The 24,817-nt window shown below is 47.9% G+C and overlaps 1 protein-coding gene across 1 annotated transcript in view; it reads left to right on the top strand.

Moving 5' to 3' along the window:
- LRSAM1 (leucine rich repeat and sterile alpha motif containing 1) overlaps window positions 1-24,817 on the top strand; it is a 390,590-nt gene that overhangs the window by 82,230 nt on the left and 283,543 nt on the right. Inside the window, exons 2-4 of the mRNA XM_085610452.1 lie at window positions 11,990-12,092; window positions 22,829-22,885; window positions 24,632-24,676. Coding sequence (XP_085466578.1) covers window positions 12,021-12,092; window positions 22,829-22,885; window positions 24,632-24,676 — 174 coding nt within the window. The 5' untranslated portion in view covers window positions 11,990-12,020. The remainder of the gene's footprint in view (window positions 1-11,989; window positions 12,093-22,828; window positions 22,886-24,631; window positions 24,677-24,817) is intronic.

The raw sequence follows: 24,817 nt of genomic DNA, 5'->3' as shown, positions 1-24,817 counted from the left end.
AAACTCCCTGGCTTGCAGGAATATTATGCATAGGCGCCTTCTAGGCCTGCAAACCATCAACTTTAATCAATGGGACCCATGTTGAGAGGATGGGGCGTGCAGACTATGCAACTACAGATCTGAATCGTGGCTCCACCTTTTGTGCTGCTGTCCATCTTTTGATGCCCCCATGAGATTTCTTCTGAAGTCACTATACCAAAAAGGGGGCATTTACACATGCTTGGTGGCATCTGCACTTTGTTTTACATGAACAGACACTCAAACGCTTGCAAGGTGCGGAAAATATGTTTGAATCCTACTTTTCCCTTGTATAGCCCTTCCCAAACTGGACCCCGCTCCTCCAAAACTCATTTCTGATTACTTTATAGTAAGCCCCAGAGATTTATCATCACACTAAGTGACTTTGTTTTATCTCTGATTTTAACGCGTTTATTCGTAGCAAGGCCACTGTGCAAGAAAGCCTTTTTTATGAATAATGATTTTTAAATGTGATGGCCAGTATGACCACTGCTCTCAAAGATGTATTGAAGGTGCTACCATTGCAATGGTTTTCAATAACTGTGCAAAGAATTTAATAATTTTATGGTTTGCCCGTAAGAGGCCGCGGCGACCTCATGTGTTTTCGCGCTCCAAGGCTATTTTTGTGTCCCAATTACCGGTGAGGATGGCTCCAGTATGGGCCGCCATATCCGTTCCTGTTTTTGGTGCGGGGGGTTGCTGGTTCCATCTTTGGTCCCCTGGGTCTCCCCATTATGTCACCTCTGTCTGTATGTACCTTACGCCGTAGGGCAGTCAATTGCGAGGCACTGGGCGCCACCCGCAGAGCCAAGCCTGCCTTCCCAGTGCCCTCTGCCTCTGTAGGCCAGTTCCCCAGCCTTGTGGGCCTAGATCCGGGGAGGTCAGGCACAACCTGGGCCAGGACCCGTATTCCCTGCAGGCACAAGCACCCCCAAATCACATCAGTGCCTGGACCTCACTGGCGCAACTTGTACTGGGCAGGATGCCGTGTCCGGATGCAGTCTAGCAGCATACAGGCGGGGGGGGGGAACGGGGTGTCGGATTGGCAATGCGGGCACTCAGGCAATGCCTATGGGGCCGGTGTCAGAGTTACAGCTGTGGGCCCCAGGAAGCATCCTACCTCACAAATGAGAGCCCACGCACTCCCTACTACTACACTCTCCCAAAGATACACAAGGGAATCAACCCCCTCCTGGACGACCCATAGTGTCGGAGATTGATTCAGTACTCAGCAAGTTCTGTGACTTTTTTCTCCGCCCAATTGTCGCTGAGACACCTACCTATCTAAGAGACTCCACGGAGGTCCTCAACCTCCTTGAAAGCTTCGCGGAACCAGCCACCATTGATCTACTGGTCACACTTGACGTTGAGGCATTATACACAAACATTCCCCATGTTGTCGAAACTGTGCTGAATAACATCAACCCATGGCCTCATGATACACCTCCTGCTTTCATCTGTGAATGTGCTTCCCTGGCTCTGAAGGAGAACTTCTTTGCCTTCAAGAACCAACTTTATCATCAAATCCAGGGCACAAGCATGGGAAGCACATTCGCGCCGAGCCTGGCATGTTTGTTTATGGCCAATTTCGAGGACAAATATATGCTGAGAAACAACAACCCATACAGACATAACATCCTTATATGGCGACGCTATATTGATGATATTCTCATCATTTGGCGAGGCGAGGAAACACATTGTATAACCTTCTGTGAGTGGCTTAACTCCCTTGATCCCTTTTTAAAATTCACAGGATCAATATCCAGTGAGAGCGTTGCCTTCCTGGACCTATGGATTACCTTGCATGAGGGAATCATACTGACAACGAACTATCGAAAACCCACAGATCGCAACAGCCTTCTCCTATATGAGAGCCACCATCCCAAAATATTGAGGGACAATCTCCCGGTGGGACAATTCCTGCGTCTTCGCCACAACTGCAACACCATGTGCGAATTCAAGAAACAATCAGAGATTCTGGCTGTCAATTTACAGGAGAGACACTATCCCGAAAGAGTAATAGCACAGGCACAGAAAGGGGCCAAAGCAACCACAGGGAAGCTCTCTTGGAAATAAAAGATAGACCAAACACAGAGGCCCTAACGTGCGTCACCACGTTCATGCCCAATTCCAATAAAATCCAATAAAATCCCAAAATTCTCCTGAGGCGGAAGCCGGGAGCGACGCTTATGCAACCTGATTGTCATTTTTAAAATTTATTGTATCTGTGTACTTTTTAAAAAAATCACTTTGCACCCCTCCCCCGGCACTCACCTGTGGCACTGGCAAGCAGCTGATCTAATCGCTGTGTTCACCCAGGACCCACGCGCAAGCCGCCATTAACGGCAACGAGGAGACTAGGACACGCCCCCTCCGGGAGGCCACGCCCACCTCCGACCAACTCAATTCCCGCCCATAAATCATGTGTCAGTTCAGGGAGCGCAGCGGACGGGCGCAGCGGGCGCGCCGTCAGCGCGCCAAAGGCGCGCCAAAGGCAAGCCCGTCTGGGCCCGTCCGGGCCCAGACGGCCCCAGGCCCAGGGACTCTGCCAGATGGCCCCCAAGATCGTTTGATGTATACGGGAGACGCTCTACGCGCCCTACAACCTAAAGAAAACCTGGCCTGTTACCACACGCATATTGAAGGTAACACATTCACGAAGTGTTCGCGCTGTAAACCGACCCCCCTGACCTTCACAAAACCCACAGTTAAGATGGGACTTCTTAACTGCCGGTCTCTCCCGAAACATGCTATCGAATTGAATTTTTTAATCCAAGATCACGATCTCGACATACTGTTTCTAACGGAAACATGGCTGTCAGATAGCACCGACCCAGACATCGTCACGGCCCTACCCACAGGCTATCTCTCCCAAGCTCTACACAGACCAACAGGGAGAGGAGGGGGGATAGCTATAATTCTCAGGGAACAATTTACCTGTAGAATCTCTAACGCCGTCATTGAGGATTGTGAGAGCTGTGAATTCTCTATCCAAACCTCTCCAGCTCATTCCCTGGCAGGATTGTTGATCTACCGCCCCCCAGGTGCTCCTGGGAATTTTATTAATGCCGTCATTGAATCGGTATCACAGTTAGCTTCGTCTACATCCAATTTCCTGATGTTAGGCGATATAAACTTCCACTTCATGGATCCATCGGATCGGTCAGCTTATGACCTCCGGCAAGACCTAACTTCACTAAATATCCGGTTGGTGAACAACGAGCCCACCCATGAGAAGGGACATCTACTGGACCCCATCCTCACCAATATAGCTACCATCACCACCAAGTCACCTGTGACCCTCCCATGGACGGACCATTTTCTGGTCCCTTTCACCTGGGAAATTCCCACTTCGTACCCCCGAACCTCTAAAATTCGGGTAATCGACCGTCGATGGCACAAACTATCACCTGTAGAATGGGCCGCCACTCTTAAAGACTCCATCCCTGAGTTCTCTTCCGACCCTACCACGGTGGACAAACAGTTTAATGAGTGGATCACCTCATCCCTAGACACTCTACTCCCAAAAACTGCGACCCTCAAACATCCTAGAAGACTACCTTCTGCCCTATGGTACACCCCAGAGCTTAAAGCTCTGCGCCAGGAGTGCAAAAGAACAGAGCGCTCCTGGAGAAGAGATAAATCAGTAATTAATAAAAACATCTACTCTACTTCTCTCCTTTCCTATAAAACCGCCATCCGGAAAACGAAAAGCACGTTCTTCCAGGAAAGAATAGAGAAAGCGGGATGCTCCAGCAAGGAATCATATGTTATCCTTAGAGAGCTTATAAAAACCCCAGAACAAAGACCAGGATACCTGTCCGATCCTAAAGCCGAGCGGGAGAAATGCCAGCGGCTGGCTAATTTCTTTCACGAGAAAATCCAAACAATTCTGGACTCAATTCCCCCTGCTATTCCGTGTGAAGATAACGTTCTCCACTGTCCCACATTACCCACTTGTCTCACTTCGTGGGGCCAAGTTACAACAGAAGAGGTAAGTAACACGCTTAAGTCTTTGAAGAGCGGATCTCCTAAGGACCCCGCTCCAATCCGAATCCTCAAGGAGGTAGCTCCCACAATCCTCCCCTCTCTTACTCATCTGATCAACACTTCACTCCAGCAAGGAGTTGTACCCCCGAGTTGGAAGATGGCCGTCGTAAAAGCACTATTGAAGAAACCCACTCTCGACCCTGAAATTCTGGCTAATTACAGGCCCATCTCCTTACTCCCAGGAGTCAGCAAAATTGCTGAAAAACTGATAAATAGGAAACTATCGCAGTTTCTGGAGGCCAATAACAGGTTAAAAAGTTCCCAGACGGGCTTCCGACCAGGGCAGGGCACGGACATCGCCCTCCTGGCTGCGGTGGAGGAGGCCAGAGCACTACTGGATGGAGGAGGATCAGTGGCAGTGATCCTCCTCGACCTAAGTGCGGCGTTCGACACCGTGAACCACCAACTCCTTATTGATAGACTCAAAGGAGTTGGTGTGGAAGGCACAGCCCTGTCCTGGCTTTCATCCTTCTTGGCCCAACGGACCTACCAGATCTGGGAGAAGAATGCCCGCTCCTCTGAAATGCCCCTCCAATGTGGTGTGCCTCAGGGCTCCTCCCTGAGTCCCACACTATTTAATATCTATATGTCCACATTGGAGGAGGTCATCACCCCATTCGGAGTGAGTGTTATCAGCTATGCTGACGACACGCAATTAGTGGTGTCCTTGTCCCACCCCAGACAACAATCAGCTGACCTATACAACTGCCTCACGCAGGTCCACCACTGGATGAATAGGTCATCCTTAAAATTAAATGGGACAAAAACGGAGGTCCTCCTCCTTGGCCCAAAAGGTATCTCACTCTCCCCTAACATCTGGCCAGCTTGTCTGGGTCCCCCCCCTGACCCAAAAACAGAGGTAAAAAGTTTGGGCGTGTGGATTGATACTGACCTCTCATTCACTATACAGGCAAAGAAGGTCGCCGGGACCTGTTTTTGTCTCCTGAAATCTCTGAGGAAAGTCCTGCCCCTGCTACCCTCCAATTCCCAAAAACTCTTAATCCAAGGCCTAATAGTTTCAAGGCTTGATTACAGCAACGTGCTCTATCTGGGCGCTCCGGAAGCGACTCTCAACAAGCTTCAGAGAATCCAGAACACCGCTGCCCGGATTATCACAAATACCCCTGCCAGAACCTCTGCTAAACCTGCTCTCAAACTTCTTCATTGGCTCCCCATAAGGGAGCGAGTCAAATTCAAGGCTCTATGCCTAGTCCATAAATCACTACATAATCAAGGCCCCCCGATCCTTAACAAATTCATCACCCGTTATAAAAATACAAGATCCCTACGCTCAGACTCAGAAAACCTCATCAACACCCCCAGATTCAAGAAAGCCCGATCTGGAGGAAGACGTTTCTCGGTCCAAGCGGCACGCCTCTGGAATTCGCTCCCCCGCTACCTGAGACTAGAATCGCAATACCTGCCCTTCAGGAAGCAGTTAAAAACTCATCTCTTTCCCTAAGGTCTTAAGTCCCCCCACGAATCGGAGTCTTTGTTTTTCCCATCCGCCCCCCCCCCCCCCACCTCTGCACTGTCCCGGTACCGCCGAACTGTTGAATTAGGGTTCCTAGCGCTGGGATACTTCTTGGTGACTATGCGCTTTACAAAAATAAATAATAATAATAATAATAATAATAACACTGGGCCATCCTAGAGACTGGCTCCTTTAGACCTGGACCTCCCCCACTGTTCTCCTTCAAGAGGACAGAGAATTTCAGGGACATATTAGTACACACTTGACCTACAACCACACCAGTCCTCCAACTCACACTCTGGTCTCTTCCCCCTGTTGTGGGCCACAACCCTTGTGGGTCATGTACAGTTTGCCCTCTCACGACAGCATCCAAACAACTCGACCTGGGTTTTGCTAGACCATGGGTCCAGAAAAGACACACCAATTTTAACACGAAGTACTGTGTCTATTTAATAAAATGCCCATGTGACAAAAAGTATGTGGGAATGACTACAAGACATATCAAAATCCGCATTGTCGAGCACAATACAATGCAAAAAAAACTAGAACAAAACTGCTGACTCATTTTTTGGAATTGGATCACACACCCGAGAGCCTAAAATGGACTATCATTGTATCCAAACCTAACTGGACTCCTCACACGTTGTTCCTTCAGGAACAAAGGTGGGTCTTTCGTCTAAAAAGCAATACCGTGGGTCTTAATGATGAAATACCATGGTCTGAACTTGTCGTCTGACGTAACTCATTAACACTATGAATATAACCGTAGGGAGCACCACAGCCTTGATTATCATGCTGTTGACAAGTAACTAAGGGTTGGTGCAAAAAACACTATCTAGGTCCTCTCATTACACCAAGGGCACATTATCAGCAATATCCCCTGACATCAGTGCCTCATTTTCATTGACCATTATTGTCCTCAAGTCACGTACAGTTACGTGAATCTGACTAGCCACCACTCCATTTATATCACTCGTAAATGTTGTATCACTTAGTGATAAATATATTATTCAATGTGTTTACCTTATAGGGATCACCACAATTTTTTTTACCACGCTGTTTACAAGGGTCTCTTGGCTGGTGCCGAATACACTGTCTTGACACTATACCTGGGTCCTTCCAGTGACACCAAATGAACATTATCACCACAATCCCCTGACATCATTGCCTCATTCTCACTGACCGTCACTATACTTGAGTCATGCATAGTTTACAATTACCGAGGACTCCCGTAAAACTAATTTCTACCTTCTTATCAGCTGTCACTCGATTAATGTCACTTATAAATGATGAGTGAATCAATATTTTGCTATTTTATTGTATCTACCTTGTAAGTGTCTTGATACCAATCACACTCTACCATTGGTATTATTGGTTACGCGACCCTCAGCAAATAACCATTCCAAGATGGCCGTGTCGCATACACGGCCTCAACCCATCGGCATTGAAATCCCATCATGCAAGGCGTAGGCTCCCCCCACGCCCAGTACCTTTCTCGCCAGCCGCAAAAACCAGGCAACTTAAACGGGATGATGTGCACATTGCATTCTCCGGCAGTCCTCGAGCGGTTGGGGCAGGTAATAGGCTGTGACGCGAAGCTGCAACTGAGTATTTCTCTGCTGCTTGTCCGACAGATTTTAGTACATTTACCATGCTTTTCCCCAGACTAATGGCATCACCATTGTCATTCTAGGGTGGCTTCTGTACCACGGACTTTGCCGTAGAGGCACTCCATGACTTTCTAAGGGGCACGCATTCCTTTCCCAGTATTCAAGTGAAGTAGTTTTACTGAGGAGTCATGTGCACCTATAGTTAGTGACCATACCATTCATCACTATTGTCACTCTCTTCCATGTTTTTATTTGTCTGTGTGTGTACAGGGCATTGGGCTGCCACCTCTACCACGGCAGCAATGCCTTGATTATGTTTTTCGGACTGATCACGCTGTTGACTAGGAACTATATTTTATGGTCGGGTTTTCTTCACCGGATGCAATATAAAAGCTTGCAGCAGTTATGAGCACATGCACGCGTTAACCACAATAATCAGCAGTGGTTATGACGCAGGCGCATGCTCTTCGGTTGGGATGACAGGGGCACCACCTCTTGCACCCATCTAATTCCACCCATGTTGAAACCGGGCACGATACAGGAATGAAGTTGCACCTATGGGGGCAACATATACCTATGTTTTTTTTGCTTGATATGTCTCTCTTGTATCCTTTTTTTCAGGTTGATCTAAGGAACATACAATTGATGTTCCACTGTGCCATTCAGGCGCAACACCACCTTAATATAGGTACTATAGGGCTACAGGGTGTCGTCGTTCCTGAACCCTATTCTTATTGTTTTATCTCACTCTCACATGGTCCTGAAGAAGCAAACTAGGATCCATTAGGGACCAACACTGCGCGAAACATGTCGACCACACTTTCACCACCACACACACGCATGGAATTTTAAAGAAAGCAGCAGAGCAATACTCTCCCCTCCATTTTATTAGTTTCTTGGGGGTGCTTCACATCCAGCGTGTTATATATACATAACCTTTACCTCCTGGACCCCTGAATAAAAGTATGTTCGTTAGGTACCAGTAGGGTAAACGCTCTTTTTAGAAATCACATACACTTCTTTTTATAGGCCCACACACTCACATGCACAACTGTGGCGTCTCCTAAAAGAACTCAGATAAAGAGCCCTCTTGCGGGCCCGTGGAGGACTGCAGCGCCACCCCCACGAAGGAGCAACGCCCAATGATGAAGCATGACACTCGCAAGAGTGTGTGAGGGCACTAATATCTAAAGGAGAAATTCCCCTGCTTCATCGAATCCCAACCTGATCACTTGGAGACATTTCTACTCTCTCTTTTCTCACCTCCTTCTTTTCCTCCTCTCTCACAGACTAGTCGCCCATTGGGGCCCTGACTCGCATTCATTGTACGCCTGCGGACTTTATAACTTTGGAAACTGTTACCATTGGTGATGCACTACTTTTTTGAGCAACATGGGGGGCCGATTTGGACGGTTTCTGTGTTGTTCGGATACCGCCAGTGGCCCAGTGGGGGCCTGAGTGGCCTTTCTAGAGGCAGATGGGCATCCCTTACTTCCCTTTTATTAAGGACAGAGGTGTAGCTCCCTTTCTCTCGCTGGGCTGGCCCATTTATATATACAGATTGAGTGGGGGCAGGGGGGCCTGAGAAAAAGTGGCCTCACTTGTTTTCAGGTGTGTTTCACCAGTGTAAACTAATCCGTGCATTTATTAACCCCCCCACTCCCCCCTCCACTGCTCGCTAGTGAGATCTATTGTTGCCGACTTGCTCTGCGATGCGGGACAGGATAGGTGCACGCGCTTGAAAGACATCAGCTGTGAATGCGTACGGCAGTTATGGTGAAGTGGCAGGACAGGACATGTGCACTGCGTGTGCACATGGTGCCCGGACAGCCCATGTGCACGCTCACGGCGTCTCTTTCAGACAGCCGATGTGCTCCTGCAGCGTCTCTTCCGTTCTCTGGCGATCTCGGCACTTTTGTGCACTCCCCCACGCTTTCACTTTCGCGAGCGAGGCTCGCCTCTCTGCTGTTTTTTTTTTTAAACATACTTTATTGAGCACCTTGATATCACCATCAATGCAAAAAATGATTACATAAGATAATTTGTTTTTTTGTACAGTTTCAACAATACAATTGTGTGAATCCACCGACCAGTATTCAAACATCATGACCGGAAATGAAATCCATGTACTAGCATCATGTCTAATATTTTGCTAATCATGAAATAAATCCTCTCTGCTGTTAAGGCGTGTCACCCGTGCCAGCACTCAGCGTGCCTGCTGCCTCCTCAGCACAGCCTGCTCCTGTGCCTTCCTCTACAGAGCCGCTGAGACTCAGCATGACGCTCCTCGCCTCCTCACTCGGTCCGGGGAGCCTAAGCCCATAAAGCACTGAACGTCGTCGCCGGGCAAGGGACCCCCAGCCTCGGGTCACTGTGAACCATCCCGGCGCGCCCTGCTGCCGAGCCCCGTGATGGAGGAGGCTGACCTGCTTTGGGAGCGGCTCAGGCCATCACAGTAAGTGCTCATTATGTGGCGGGACAGTTACTTACCGTCCGGCACTCTGTGCTGGAGGCGGAGAGCAGGGGCTGCTAATCCTCGCAGAGGGCAGGGGCGCTCATGAGGCGCTCATAGTCTCATGTGGATAGCGCTGGGCAGCTTCAACCATGCGCTGTTGTATTTCAGCTACCCCCCGCATTCCTTACCGTTACGCCTTCCCAGAGCTCACGGGGTGCTCCGTGTACCTCTCGGCTCAGGCGGCTGGCATCACGCTGGCCGTGCTGCCGTAGGAGCGTGTTTTGGTGCGTGCCAGGCTCAAGGACAGTTCAGCCTCCCATTGAAATTCGGAGCCTCAGCGTGGATAGACAACGTGGCTTCTCTGGCGATCCTCAGCTTACGCCGGGACAGCCGATGTGCACGTTCACGGCGTCTCGTGCGCTCCCACCGCGCTTCCAGTTTCGCGCTCTCTGCCAGAATCCCAGCCGGCGCTGTGGTTGGTGGATAAAAATATTTATGTTGTTCAGGGAGAAATCAGCATTGTAGTTGGTGCCATCAAACGAAATTCAAGATGGAGCACTCGCACCCCTATGGTAGGTAAAACCTGAGTTTTATATTCAAAGTAGTTGTGGTACAGTACAAGAGGCATGGATAGTTTGTGCTGTAGCTATAATTGTTTCAGCACTCAAGTCAATACAATATCGGTCATGGGTGTTTGAAAAATCTCAAGCCATTAATACCCACTATGTAGATTTTACTCTTTTTAATAGTTTAACCCCTTTCTGTGTGTTTGCTGTGATCACCGTGTCAATACTTATTTAAGAAATCTTTAAATACATAGCAATTTAGTGGGAATAGGGAATTGAAATCCACAGTAAATGTTTTTATGAAATCTCCCTGCTCATTCAGTGCAAACCAGGCATAGCATTTTTTTAATGAAATCCTGTATTGTAAATTATCGATTTCATTCTCATTATTTTTCCATTCTTTCTGCTGCTTACTTATTAGCTGACTGTTGGTGTGCTATGTCTTACCATTGATTTAATAGTTGAATACTGGTAATGTTTGGGTTGTACTCGTGTCACTTCCTCTTTCCCACGTGTGTCTGCATAGACAAATTGTGCCATGCACCTGGCCTTTATACAATTTCATGTACCTCCATGAAATGTTATTGTATTTTTACTGTGAGACCGTCAATATTCCTACATATTGTTGCCTTAAAACAAGCTCCTCCCTAAAATCGACTCACAAGGTTTTCTTTCTAAATTAGTTAAACATCTGTGTTGAAAGGTGTCTGTATGTATGTATTGCACTTTGGATATATTACACCTATAAAAAATAGCATTTGCAATGCAATAGGTCTCGCAGTTACGCGAACTTGAGCTATTGACATTGCAAATAACAATGCCTTTTATTTTTGTTTTCGTTTTAAAAACAAAAATAAAAGGCATTGTCATTTACAATGACAATAGCTTAAACTTGCGTAACTGCGAGACCTGTTGCATTGCAAATGTTTGTTTTATATATAATATCACTGAAGCAGTGTTTTGAGGAAAGGCAATGCAAATGTGCTTCACTTTTTTTTGCGTGCCCGAGCCGATTTGTTATCTCAATCCAACCGGGAAAAGGGGGGTGCTCACCAGGTGAGTGCCTCACCCTCTCAGACAGGCCTCCTCCAATGGCGCGGGTACGAGGACTCTCCAGTGCCCTCCTCTTGTGTGGCCGACTCTCTGCTGGTCGGTTCCTGGGCTCCAAACTTCCGCGACCATGTCTCCTTGGGGGCGGGGTGACTGCCACCTGCTCCAGGCTCCGTAGTGCTGTGCGCCAGAGCCCTTTTCAGGGCTACACGGATGGGATGGATCCTTCATGTCGCGGCTCTTTCTGCTGGCAACGCCCTCAATCTCCTCCCGCAGTCGCCAAGCAGCTCCGCCGCCTCTCAGGTGTCGACCCCAACTGCGGGCACGAGGCCGTGAGCAGGAACGCGTGCTCAGGCGGCCATCTTGTTAGGCGGCGAGCGCGTAGCCACGCAACTGCTCTGCTAGTGCTTTCTGTCGATTGTTTATAGTCATAGCATTGGCTAAAAGAAAAATATGTTTCTCGCTGGTGCGGAAAAGCACCATCAAAAATAAAACAAAAGCGAAAACCTGGCCCAGCATGATGAGTAGTGCATGTGTCATAAAGCGGTGGTGATATTGGGATTTGGGACAGCAGCTGACTAAGAGAGATACACTTTTGCCCCTCTCTCTCTTTTAGGATACTGTGTCTATAAAAGTACTAAAAATGTCTTTAGTTAAACTGAATAAGGCCTGTTTATATATTACTCTGACACTTCTCACTTCTTCTTCGCCACACGGTTCTCTCAGCCTTTCATCACTATTAATTGTGCTGTATCATGTTTTAAAGGGCATCGCAGTGACTGAGATTGAAAGAGAAGATGCCGCTGTTTGGCCGGAGGAAAAAGCAAAGCGAAGAGGGCAGAAAACGACTCGAGTATCAGATGTGCCTGGTGAGGACTGTTTTTCCCCCTCACTGTTCAAATCTTTTTTTATGTTTCACTGTCAGTATGTATCACCTGTGGGCTATTGCCTTGTATTTTTAAGGCCACGGGTTCAAACTTCGGCAAGTTCGACATTCAGCTTTTTATCTTTGATCAATTAAATACCATGAACCAATTTACACTGATTGATTTCTAAGTTCCTGTTTGCAAATTATATTTATTTATATTGATTTATATTTGTGGTTAATATAAGTGTCAAAATGTACACACGTTTGATACATTATATAGTTTAAATCTCCTAAAAATCACTTGCATTTATTCTTTGTACCATAACTAAGGCTTTAAATTAACTTACTCCAATTGTATTAATTTATCAGGATATAGTTTCTGCAAAAAAAATTTCTTTCATGTCTAATTTCATCAAGAGTGCAAGCATCCATACATGATCGCACATCACTTTATTTCCAAAGAAGTACAAAGAACATTGTAAATTGACTTATGGCAAAGACATTCATAAGTTTTGTAGGCCACTTAATCTTCGGGAAGATTGTGAAGGGTCCTCTTGCTGGCAGAGCGTCGAGCTTGTTAAACAGCCAGCTGATGTGATCGGAGGTCCTCTGCATCTCTGTATTTGAAAAGGAAAAGTAGCAAAACCCTCACCCCGGATTTGGAGGGGAGGGGGAATAAAAATATGCAAGACTCCATCCAAATGTGTAGCATTGAGCTTGGATTTCATGGTTGCCATTCTCTATGGTTTCCAGGCTCATCCCTTTTTTGTTGGGTCACTTACGTGATTGTTGCCCCTTTTAAAACCTCCACAGCCTTGTATTGTTCCATGTACTTGCACTTATTTCTCCATAACTAGTTGGAGGCTGTTTGTCTTAGGTGGGATGGAAAAGTTCCTCGCATGGTGTAGGGCATGTAGCCCTGTCCTGAGTGCAACAGCTATGGTGACATCTGGATCCTTGATAATGATTTTTGGTGATGAGAGAGCACGGATTAGGCGTGTGCGCTATGACTCATGGACTATGGTCTGATTAGACCGTGAAGAGCGCCCAAAGCGTTATCCTAAGGTGGTGTAAGGACTATTGCCTTCACCAGGTGTTAAGCAGCACGAGTGCAGTAGTGGCAGCATGTCATGTTTTTAGTGATCAGTACAGTGAAAAGCTCTTTTTTACCTGTGTCACTAGATTTGTGCTTCCTGGTGCACTGTAGTAAAGTTAAGATTCTGTGTCCTTAACTCAACCCATGCAGGGACCTACACGTGCCTGAGAGATGGTGTATTGCAGAAGAAATATTGTGAGCAGTTGCGTGTGTGCATGAGCATGCATGTGTGCCTTAGACATGGTACAGTAAAGTTGAAATACCACAATCACGCTATAATGTGTGTGCGCCTGCATGAACGTACAGCACAAAGGCGAGACCGCTCATAATTTTCCATGAGCGCAATAGAAGTCATGTGTGCTCAGGAATAGGTACAGTACATTAGTGACCGCATGCATGTGCATGCTTGTGTGCCCAGGGGTATTTGTGGGATTGTGAAGAGCATAATGCAGAAAAGACACTGGATCCCATTTTGGGAGACCCAGGGCTTGCGGAGAATCGGGTAGAGGTAGAAGTTTTCCCAAAACAGATTTGTTGATTGCTGCAATCTTGAGAGATGGGTGGATTACACATTGGAGGAAGGAAAAGCCAGGTTATTCAGTGCACTTCAATAGGAGCACTTTGATTCTGAAGAGAGGTTACTGATCAAAGGGGTCTGGGAACATCTGAGAAAGGAGAGGGGGATGATAACGGAATCATAAAGAGTATGGCTGGGCCCTTTGATAACCTTTTGAAGCACATGGATTACAAAAAGGGGAGCTTGAGACTCTCAAATTCTCAAACTGAGCTTGGAATTCCTGAGCACAAGTTCGGCTTTTTGTGACCAGGACTGGGGACTGAGGGTCTGCCAGTCTCCAATGCTGATTAAGGGGATATCACCCAGGCAAATCAGGAACACTCCCCTGGGACCCGTAGCACCAGCTTCTTCCTGACCCGAGAGCAGTGGGCCCTGTGAGGTGAAAGAAATCACTTGAGGGGAGCGAGGTCCAGTGGGGATCCTAGGAGCAGAATGTGAGATTCTGGCCTGTAGGGACCGCCGCAGCGGTCAAGCTGCCGGCCCGTCTGCCAAGCTTTGCAGCCTCCCCCTTGCCCAGTGTGGGGTCACGGTGAAACATAAGGGTTACCTTACTTGACACTGTTCTGTGAGAGACAAAAGGCCATTGCCCAAAACATTGCTTTGACCTCTGTATGCCAGGTGGGAGCCACAGTGATAAGTGACAGCAGTCACTCTGGTTATTCAGCTGTGACCCTACCTGCATGTCAGGAGGAAGAGCCCATGAACCCACTTGTAGCTTAGAAGACACCATGTCCTGTAACCCGTGGAGAGTGATAGCGACAACTTCAACTCACTAGTCTGGGAGAATCAAAGAACTTCCCCTGGATTGCAGAAGAGACCTTTGCTTCGGAGGAGTGCAGAGGATCACGGCTACAACTTCCTGTCATCCAGACAAACCTGGGCTGCCGAGGGGCGCACAGGCACTTTGAACCACCATTTCACGAGAGCGGGTGAGATGGACAACAAGCCTCTTGTTAACTTGACGTGCACCAGCACAAGCAGGTTGTAATATTACTAAAGAGCTCCTAGTGAACTTCAGAAACTTGAACACCTTACTGGGGCCTAGCTTGGATGTCGCCACAATGAATGGGAAGGGAAGTGTGACTGGAAATCGATTCTGGGTAATGCTAATGGGCTTTCCTCAAGAAGACTGAATATATTTTGCAGTCCATTGTTTTGTACTTTTTGTTAGTAGATAAATAATCCTTTTTACATAAAAACAAGTATTTGACTGAACAGTCCTTTATTGGGGCTCCTGGATGTCCTTTAAGCTATAAGTGTCTGCTCGCCTTGCACCTACCGCCTCCCCTGAACTGTTATAGCCCCGCTACCACTGAGAGTCAAGTGCTGAGAGGGTACTTGGCCCAGTTGCTCAGATCCGTGGTAGGCTGGTCCCTGGGACATCAGAAGTAAGAGGCCCCAACCACCAAAGTTGGGCCCAGTAATTCCTGCTTGGCCCGTGGCCCTCTGTAAGGGGCTGTGACAGTCTTCATGAATTGACCGCTGCTTATTTACTCTTCATGTTACGTTTTTAACTCTTTTCTGACACCTCCCTCCTCTGTTTTTACATTGGGTCCAAAGAAAATACTCCAGTCCCTGGTGTGGCATATGTAGTTCACATTGACTGCTAGTTGGAGTAAAGGACCCTACTTGTTCAAGTAAACTTTCATAGTTATGGTTGCTCTTGCTGTAGAACATCGCAAATATTTCCTAAGGGAAAGCTGCGCCTGCAAAAAAGAACTCCGATTAAATTACCTAAAATAGACAACCATTGAAGCAAACAAAGTTTGAAAACATCACAGATGTATGTATTATTCTGCAGAATATTGAAAGGAAGATAAAGAGTATGAAAGGAAAGTTTTCTACAAAATGTTACTTATATGATGTGAACTGAAGGCACTTCTTCCGTACACCTTTTTCAAAGGATGATAGGCTTTGATGATAACTGTAACATATATTAAAGGGTGGTGGGTCCCTTCCTAAATGCTCTTGTAATAACTTTTAAATTCTCCAGAACTGTGGCAAATATTGCTTGCAGGCAGACCACCTTTCACTTAAATCCAGAAAGTCCCCTCGTATTTACTGGGAATTTTGTGTGATGTTGCTTATAATCAAATGCTCTCTATTACTGCTAATTATAACATTTCAGCAGTACAGAATTCGACTCCGAGAAGATTTCCAGCTTTTCAGTATTATTTTTTTGCAGTCAGTAGGCTTCTGATGATCCATTTCCAATTCCTTATTAGTTCATAAACGTCATGTTAAGTTGTCATTAAAAAGTATTGATTTTTGGGTAAATGTAACCTGTAGATCTGGTTGAGTCAATCCTTTGTGAGATTTTATAGCTCCGTGATTGTACGTTTTGTGCAATACACATCCTGTCTACTAAGTTTCCATTTGGGTACTTTTATACATTTGTCTTCAATTATGTTTGCTTGCATATCCTTATTACTTTCTTGCTTTTAGCCCCTGTTCCCATATTAAATTTGCGCACATGTCTATAGTGAATGAGCTGGGTCTGATGGCTCCCAGAAGGGATGTGCTCAGTCTCTGGGGATGCGCTGAGGTCCCAATACTAGATAAATGCCACTTGGACTGGGGCCTAAAGGCTGAGACGTGGGTAGATGAGGAAGGAGGTTGCCTGGGCAAATGTAACACGATCTGGGGTGCATGAATGAACTATAGAAGCCATCCTACAGAGGGAATGGCTGAAGATTCTCTAGAACCCTCTCCCCTCCTTCTGCTTATAAATGTTGGAAGATTCCACTGCCTCTGAATGTAATACCTTTTGATTGTTGCTGCTTAAGAATCTAAGGGTCTGATTTAGAGTTTCTCAAATGGGATACTTCATCACAAGCGTGATGGAGTATCCTTTGGCCTATCTGTCTCGTTTAGAAGCGGGCATACTTTAAGTTTTCTGTCAGTAGAGCTTCCGTTGGTTCTGTTGACAGAGAACTTCCTTAGATGGCTCGGTGGTGGAGGGGCTGTCAGTGGAAGGACATTATGTCCCATTAAGGGGAGGACAGTGGAATGTCTCTTTGTTCTGTCATCGCCAGGCAATGCAGGACAGAAGAAAAAACAAATAATAGTCCCCACACCCTGGGAGAAAGCTCCTAGGATGTAGGGGTCAATGTTTTTTGTTTTTCCGAAACAAACTCCGGTGTGGGGAGTTTGTGTTTGAAAAATGAAAACTTTGGAAAAGTTTGATGAATGATCGTCAAAACCAACGGCGGCCATCCACCAAACCTTTCAGTCATTGAAAGGGATGGGTGCTCCTTTAAATGTACAGAGATGCCCTCTGGGCCAATGGCCATCTCTAAATTTGGCAAATGGTAGTCCGTCAGATTGGTGGATGGAATGTCTTCTGCCAACATGACAGACAGAGTGCTGTCTGCCAACTTATAAATCAGGCCTTAAAGGTATTCATTGCCCAGAAACAGGATGCATATCTAATATTTATTAATTTGTACTAAGTTGTGGATCTCAAAGAAACATGTTAGTTATAGATTCCTTACCTTAGAATTACCCCTAGGCCTCAACCTGGATCCGGAAAGATTTTTCGTCCGCAGTACCTCCGCGTTTGTCGTCGGCGTCGTGGTCGCTGGGATGATGTCGCAGCAGCTACTTAGACGCCGCCCTCGCGAGCCGATGTCAGTTATTTCTTTTTCCGCGCCAACCAGCTCAGATCCGAGAAGAGCGATACCTCAGTCATTTATTTACAACGTTTTTTTTCGACTTTTGTCTTCGACCCCGAACAGGTGCACGAGGGATGCCCCGTTTTAAGGCCTGTGGTTCCTGTACCCGATTGATGTCGGTGATAGATCTGCACCGCGTGTGCCTCTTTTGTCTTGAGCGCGACCACGACCCCAAGTCGCGCTCCGACTGTCCGTTCCTGAAAGCTGCTTGAACGCCACCATTCCGTCTCGAAGTCATCGAAGTCTTCGCACTCGGGGTCGGGTAAGTCGAAGCATAAGAAGAATTCGAAGAAGCATCGTCGCTCTTCGACTTCTCCTCGTCGGTCGGCCGACTCGACGAGGCGCGCGGGTGGTGCCACTCCCGCAGCTCCACGTGCAGAGCCCAAAGGGTTGACTCCGAGCTGCCCTCCCTTTCCGAGACCCGGAGTGACCCCCGCCCAGCTTTGTATGTTCTACGAGGCAATACATGCCATCTTTGGGCTGACCGACCCTGCCGGCACACCTTCGGGCCCCGCGGACTCGGTTGGGGGACCTAGGTCTTTGCTGCAGGCGGCTCCGGCCCCAGTGTCGCAGGCCCCCCTTGGATCCAGGCCTAGATCCGGATAGGCGCCGGTTGACCTTGTTACGCCTCCACCGGCGCCGCTTTCCCCGGCACCACTTCCGTGCTCGGCGCCGTTCGGCTCACTGGCCGGCGTCGACCCCGGCCTTCTTCCCGACGTGGACACGGAGCCAGACCGTCGTCGTCCGCCGCCGGGTGGGGTTTTCATGCCCCTGTTCACTCCAGGGGTCCCTTTCCAACAACTGTGGCACTCAGAGGACGATGAAGAGGACTGGGAGGAGTCAGGTGACCCTTTAACTGACCAGTTGGATACTGAGCAGGACTGGAGAGAGGAACTGGGGGATGCCAGTGGTCTTGACACTTCACCCGACCATGACATGTTGTCTCCTCCTACCGTGGCTACAGAGGAGTGAGCGTCATATACTGTGGTGTTGCGTAGGGTGGCCGAGGCTCTCAACCTCGAGCTTCCTATGGTGGCGGTCAGGACTAATCTCCTGACTGAGGTGCTTCACCTGGCGGCGAGCTCTTCAGAGCCCCTGCTTCCGTTTATTGAGGCCCTCACCGATGTCCTTTTGGGCACGTGGTCCAGGCCCAACATCCGGGCTCCCGTGGACAGAATGATCACCCGACGCCACTGCCTGGCTCCGGGCGACCCCACCTTCCTCTCCCAACACCCCACCCCGGAGAGCTTGGTGGTCCAAGCCTCCACCTCCAAAAGCGCCTTCCCTGCCGCTCCACCGGAAGGGGAATCCAAGAAGCTGGACCATCTTGGTAAGAAAAATGTTTCTTCCGCCAGCTTAGGACTACGGTCTGTACACACCGCATGTCTCTTTGGCCGTTATTCGCACTCAGTGTGGGATACGGTGGCGCAAGTGCTGCCTCAGTGTCTGTAGGAGACCTGCGCAGTGCTCTCCCAGGCTGTCGCCCCCGGGAGAGATGCAGCAAAGTTTACGATCCGTTGAGGGGTGACCACCCCTGACTCTCTGGGCAGGACCATTTCAATGTCAGTAGCGCTTCCCCAAAACCCCTGCATGAGGTCCGCTGGCTTTTCAGGGTATGTCCAGAACACCTTGATGGACATGCCCTTTGATGGCCGTCGCCTTTTTGGCAACAAAGCAGCCAACGCCCTAGAGCGCTTCAAGGACTCACTGGCTACGGCCAAGTTCTTGGGCCTCTCCTCCCATCAAGCGCAGTCTGCTTTTTGCCCCTTTCGTGGCTACGGAAGGGGCGCCCCGCTACATCCCACCCAGGGCCACAGGCCGCAGCAAGTTACCCAACCTTCGCCCGGCCGGGGACGTGGGAACCAACGCCATCGTTCAGGGGGCAGCGGGCGGGCCAGTCCACCAACCCCCACCTCTGCAGCAGCCTCCAACCCCTCCTTGTCCGACCTTCAGGCCCACCAAACGCCAGTGAACGGCAGGATTCGCCATCACCTCCCCCACTGGCACGCCATCACTTCGGACAGGTGGGTTTTTCAAATAGTTCGAAGGGGTTACTCCCTCCCCTTAGAGACTACACCTCCAGCCATGCCATCACGATACCACCGCATGTCGGAGGATCATCTGCAGGAAGTTACGGCTCTCTTGGCCAAGGGAGCCATCGAGCGCATTCCTGTCCCAGAAGTAGGTCGTGGTTGTTACTCCCACTACTTTCTGGTTCCCAAGAAGGACAAGGGCCTGCGTCCGACCTCAGGGACGTTAATCCCTTCCTCCGGAAGGAGAAGTTCAAGATGTTGACATTTGCTCAGGTCTTGTCTGCCCCCGACCCGCAAGACTGGATAGTAGCGTGGGACTTGCAGCACGCTTATTTTCACATCCCCATCCTGCTGGCCCACCGGCATTACCTACGGTTCACGGTCAGTGCCCCTCGGGTGTTCACGAAAGTGATGGCGGTGGTCGCAGGTCAGGGGTTTGAGTCTTACCCTATCTTGAGGACTGGTTGTTGAAGGCGGGCTCACCCCAGGCAGTCATCTCCCACCTCCAGACTACGGCCGACCTTGTGCATTTGCTGGGGTTCTCCATCAATGTGCCGAAGTCGCACCTGATTCCCTCTCAGAAGCTCCTCTTCATCGGAGCGGTTCTGGACACGATGTAGTTTCGGGTCTATCCACCCGAACAGCGAGTCCGGGATATTCAGGCTATGATTCCGATCTTTCAGCCTCTGTCCTGGGTTTCGGTCAGAATAACCCTGAGGCTGCTGGGCCTCATGGCCTCCTGTATCCTGCTGATCGATCATGCCTGGTGGCATATGCAGCCTCTGCAGTGGGACCTGAAGTTCCAGCGGGCACAGCATCAGGGGAATCTGTCCAATTGCGTTCAGATCTTGGAGGGCACTGCTCGACAACTGCAGTGGTGGCTTACGAACCAGGATTGGGTCAATGGCAGATCCCTCTCCCTTCCCCAACCAGACCACACTGTGGTGACAGATGCCTCCCTTCTGGGATGGGGCGGCCATATGGGAGAGGCGGAGATCAGTGGCCTCTGGTCTCCAGCAGGTTCCGGGCTCCACATCAACCTTCTGGAGCTCCGAGCGACTCATCTTGCACGGAAGGCATTCCTTCCCTGTGTCCGAGGAAGAGTAGTGCAGGTGTTCACGGACAACACCACCTCCATGTGGTATTGCAACAAACAGGGCGAGGTGGGGTCGTGGCCCTCCGCCTCTTAACATGGCTGAAACATCAGGGCATTTCCTTGGTGGTTCAACACCTGGCAGGTTCTCTGAACACCAGGGCGGACGAACTCAGCCGCAGGTGCATGATGGATCACGAATGGCGTATTCACTTGGAGCTGGTGCAAGGTCTCTTACAACAGTGGGGAGAGCCTTGGTTAGATCTATTCGCCACCTAAGAGAACGCACAATGTCAGCAATTCTGCACGTTGGAATTTCCAAGACGGCACTCGCTTGGCGACGCTTTTTGTCGCGACTGGAGTTGCGGTCTGTTGTACGCCTTTCCGCCTATACCTCTTCTGCCCAGAATGCTGAAGAAGATCAGACACGACCGGGCCCAAGTCATTGTTGTGGCTCCAGATTGGGCACAAAGAGCCTGGTATCCCGAGCTGCTCAACATGGCCATCGATCCTCCGATAAGACTGCCTCTTCGGGAGGATCTTCTGTCGCAGCAGCAGGGGACGGTCCTCCACCCGAACCTATCCAGTCTCCACCTCCTTGCGTGGAGATTGAGCGGCGGCAGTTGACATCTTTCGACCTACCTCCTGAAGTTTGTGACGTAATCTTGGCAGCCAGGCGTCCCTCCATAAAGACGGTATACGCCTGCAGGTGGAACACATTTGTGGCATGGTGCACAGCAAAGGCGGTGGATCCCCTTTTTGCCCCTCTTTCTGAAGTACTCTTGTTCCTTCTCTCTTTGGCCAAGCAGGGCTCTGCTCTGGGCACTATCAAGGGCTACCTTTCTGTCATATCTGCCTTCCTTTGGCTGACAGATCTGCCTTCTCTTTTCAAGTCCCCAGTAGTTAACCATTTCTTGAAAGGCTTAACACATATTTTTCCTCCAATTCCATTCATTATGCCTCAGTGGGACTTGAATCTTGTGGTAACTTATTTAATGTGCGCTTCCTTTGAGCCGCTTCATAACTGTCCTTTACGTCTCTTAACTCTTAAGACTGCTTTCCTGGTAGCCATCACTTCCGCTAGAAGGGTGAGTGAGCTTCAGGCTCTTTCTTCAAAACCTCCTTTCTTGTCTGTTCATCCGGACAAGGTGGTTCTCAGGACCCGTCCATCCTTTCTTCCGAAGGCGGTCACTGCCTTCCATATCGGGCAGACCGTTACTTTGCCCACCTTCTTTCCACCTCCACATCCTTCAAAGGAAGAAGAGAGGCTCCACCTTCTGGACCCAAAACGCGCGCTCTCCTTCTATCTGGACTGCACAAAACCGTTCCGGGTGGAGGATCAACTTTTTGTTGGCTACGTGGGTACAAAGAAGGGACGGGCCGTACACAAACACACCATTTCTCGATGGGTTGTGTTGTGTATTAAGGCTTGTTACTCTCTGGCAAAAAAGGAGCCTCCAGTCGGGCTACGCGCTCACTTCACCAGGGAGACGGCAGCCTCTACTGCCTTGGGAAGAGGAATGCCTCTGAATGACATCTGTCAGGCGGCCACGTGGGCATCGCTGCACATGTTCACCAAACACTACTGCCTGGACAGCCAAGTCCGGAGAGACGGCTTCTTTGGCCGTTCTATTCTCCAGGACTTTCTGGTGTGATCTTGGTTCGCGGACCCACCACCGGGGGTTGGTATTGCTGGGGCATCTATTCTAAGGTAAGGAATCTATAATGAACGTGTTTCTTTCAGATGCACAAGTTACTTACCTTCGGTAACGATATATCTGTAAGAAACATTAGTTAGTTATAGATTCCCTACCGCCCCACCCATCCTCCCCGTTCTGAAAACTGATTTCTTGGGTTAAGGATATCCTTTCAGGGGCCCTAGTTTTGTGCACCAATGGTCGGTGTCGTGCAAGGCTCTACGTTTCTGGTGCGGAAAGTCGTGTACAGAACTGACGTCAGCACGCGAGGGCGTCGTCTAATTAGCTGCTGCAGCGTCATCCCGGCGACCACAACGCCGATGATGAACGCGGAGCCGAGCGATGCCACCTTCCGACGCGCAGAGGTACTGCTGACGAAAAATCTTTCCGGATCCAGTCTGGCGCTTGGGGGTAATTCTAAGGTAAGGAATCTATAACTAACTAATGTTTCTTACAGATATATCATTACCGAAGGTAAGTAGCTTGTGCTTTAATGTGGTACATATTGATAAAAAAATAATAGAAACATAAAAAAAAGATAATGAACTAATTGTCTTGTCCTTTCAGGCTAAAGAAGCTGGTGCTGATGATATTCTGGATTTATCCAAATGTGAAATCTCTGAGGTAACCCAATAGTTCAATTTTTTGCTATTTTATTGGAAAATGTTTCTGATCACAGTCTCCTAAACAATATTTAATCGCACCCTATGATGCTTAGTTCATATCACTGTTCAGTACTAATTAAAACCAAAATTGCTTTGAGGATAGCAGTGCAGACGTAAAGTCAGCTTAGGCTGGCAGTTTGCCAAGTTGTTGAAGGTATTTTTTTAAAGTAGTTTTGTTTTTCATGAACTCTGGAGTAGTACAGTTTTTATACCTCCTGCCTGAAATAAACAAACATCGTGTGATCTCACACTCCATTCAAATTTCCCATGGCTTCCCCGAACATAGGTTCTGGTGCCTTACTCTGTTTAGAATATTGTTTGCAATGAAAAAGCGTGATATTATTGAAAACGATTATATTTTAGGCATCCATGGCAGATAGTAAGGGTTACAAATACAAATGAACATAAGTTAAACGTGGAGGAAGGATCACACATTCAACAGAATAGTTACTGTCATGCCGTAGGACGTATCTCAGAACTCCAGGGCCTTTATGAAAAGGGATGCATCAAGTATGTATGTAATGGAGTCTCTATTAAGAACCTTTTATAAATGAATATATGTAGCCATTCTATCTTGCTAGGAGCTTGCAAACCATACCTACGCTTCTTGGCTAAAACTACACTCCTAGCCTGCTCTGGGCGGCTCCCCTCTTAGTTACCTACCTGTAAAGTTCTGGATTCCTGTGAGTACTTGGTTGGCATGTTACTTTGCTGTCTTGGGCAGACCCATACCCTTCCAAGGATTTTGTAAACTGACATCTTGCTCACTTCTTGAAGGAAGAGGGAAAGTGGAGAGAAGAAATGATTAATTTTTAGACCAGCCCAAAAACATTTTGTTTGTGAACATTTTAGATTTTGTTTGTAAAAAAAATATGGATGTAAATATGGGACACCCTCTTCAGTCACACCTACACTTAAAATACAGTGCTTTCTCACGTTTTAAAGGCTGTAACTTTAATATGGTCTACATAACCCTGCAATGAAGAGGATTACCTGTATTCAGCTGACACACATATTTTCTTTTTTTTATATACAAAAAGAGCAAGCTGTCTCTGTGTGCTGTTTAAAACCATAAATATACTTTTTGATGAAAGCAAATCTGAATACTTTGCTACGTCTTATGAACTTTTATAGTAATGATTAGTCTGTTGTAGAGGTTTTTTCACAGAGCACCAAAAATTAATTGATGGAACTGCCTAGAACATCATGCCTTAATCACTAGGTGTTTGTCTTGTTTCCATTTCATCCTTTGTCGCCAGTCTGTGCCATTTCAGAAGAGGATGAGCGATGTTAAACATCATTGAAGCCCCCACAAAGGACATGTCCAGCCTTTACAGCAGAAACACAAGTGACCCCAATTCGTGTTTTGCCTCTCGCCCTTTTGGATAGGAGAAAAGTGACTTATAATGACAGTGTACCATTAGATCAGTGTTCAGCATTTCAATTGTGTGGCACACTGAAAGAGACACTGGTTTACTGCAGCATCTCTCCACATGAATCTTAAGTGAAAAGATCCATTAGAATGAGAGAAATCCATGTAAATGGAAACGCTGTTTGATGATAGGATTATGATGAGGATGCATGTATATACAGTGTTTTTCAATGCAATGTCTTTTTAGCAAAATGTTCAAATACCTGGATAGTTATACTGTAGAGTTTTTAAATGCTCAATCTTGTCATTGTGTTTTTGTCTTTCTGCATGTAGATTCCAGATGCTGCTTTCTCAACATGTAAAGTCTTGCAAAAGAAGGTGAGAGTTTTATGTACGAATGAACACATTAGTGTTTGGTTAATTAAAACCATTACAACTTAAAAACATCAATAAAGTTACAGACAGTTAAAATATTCTATGAAAACATCTAAATATAAAATCCATTTCACATAGAGACCT

Source organism: Triturus cristatus, chromosome 1_2 (genome assembly GCF_964204655.1).
Source record: "Triturus cristatus chromosome 1_2, aTriCri1.1, whole genome shotgun sequence".
Taxonomy (NCBI): Eukaryota; Metazoa; Chordata; class Amphibia; order Caudata; family Salamandridae; genus Triturus; species Triturus cristatus.
The sequence above is the reverse complement of the archived record's forward strand: the minus strand, read 5'-3'. Positions and strand labels throughout refer to the sequence as shown.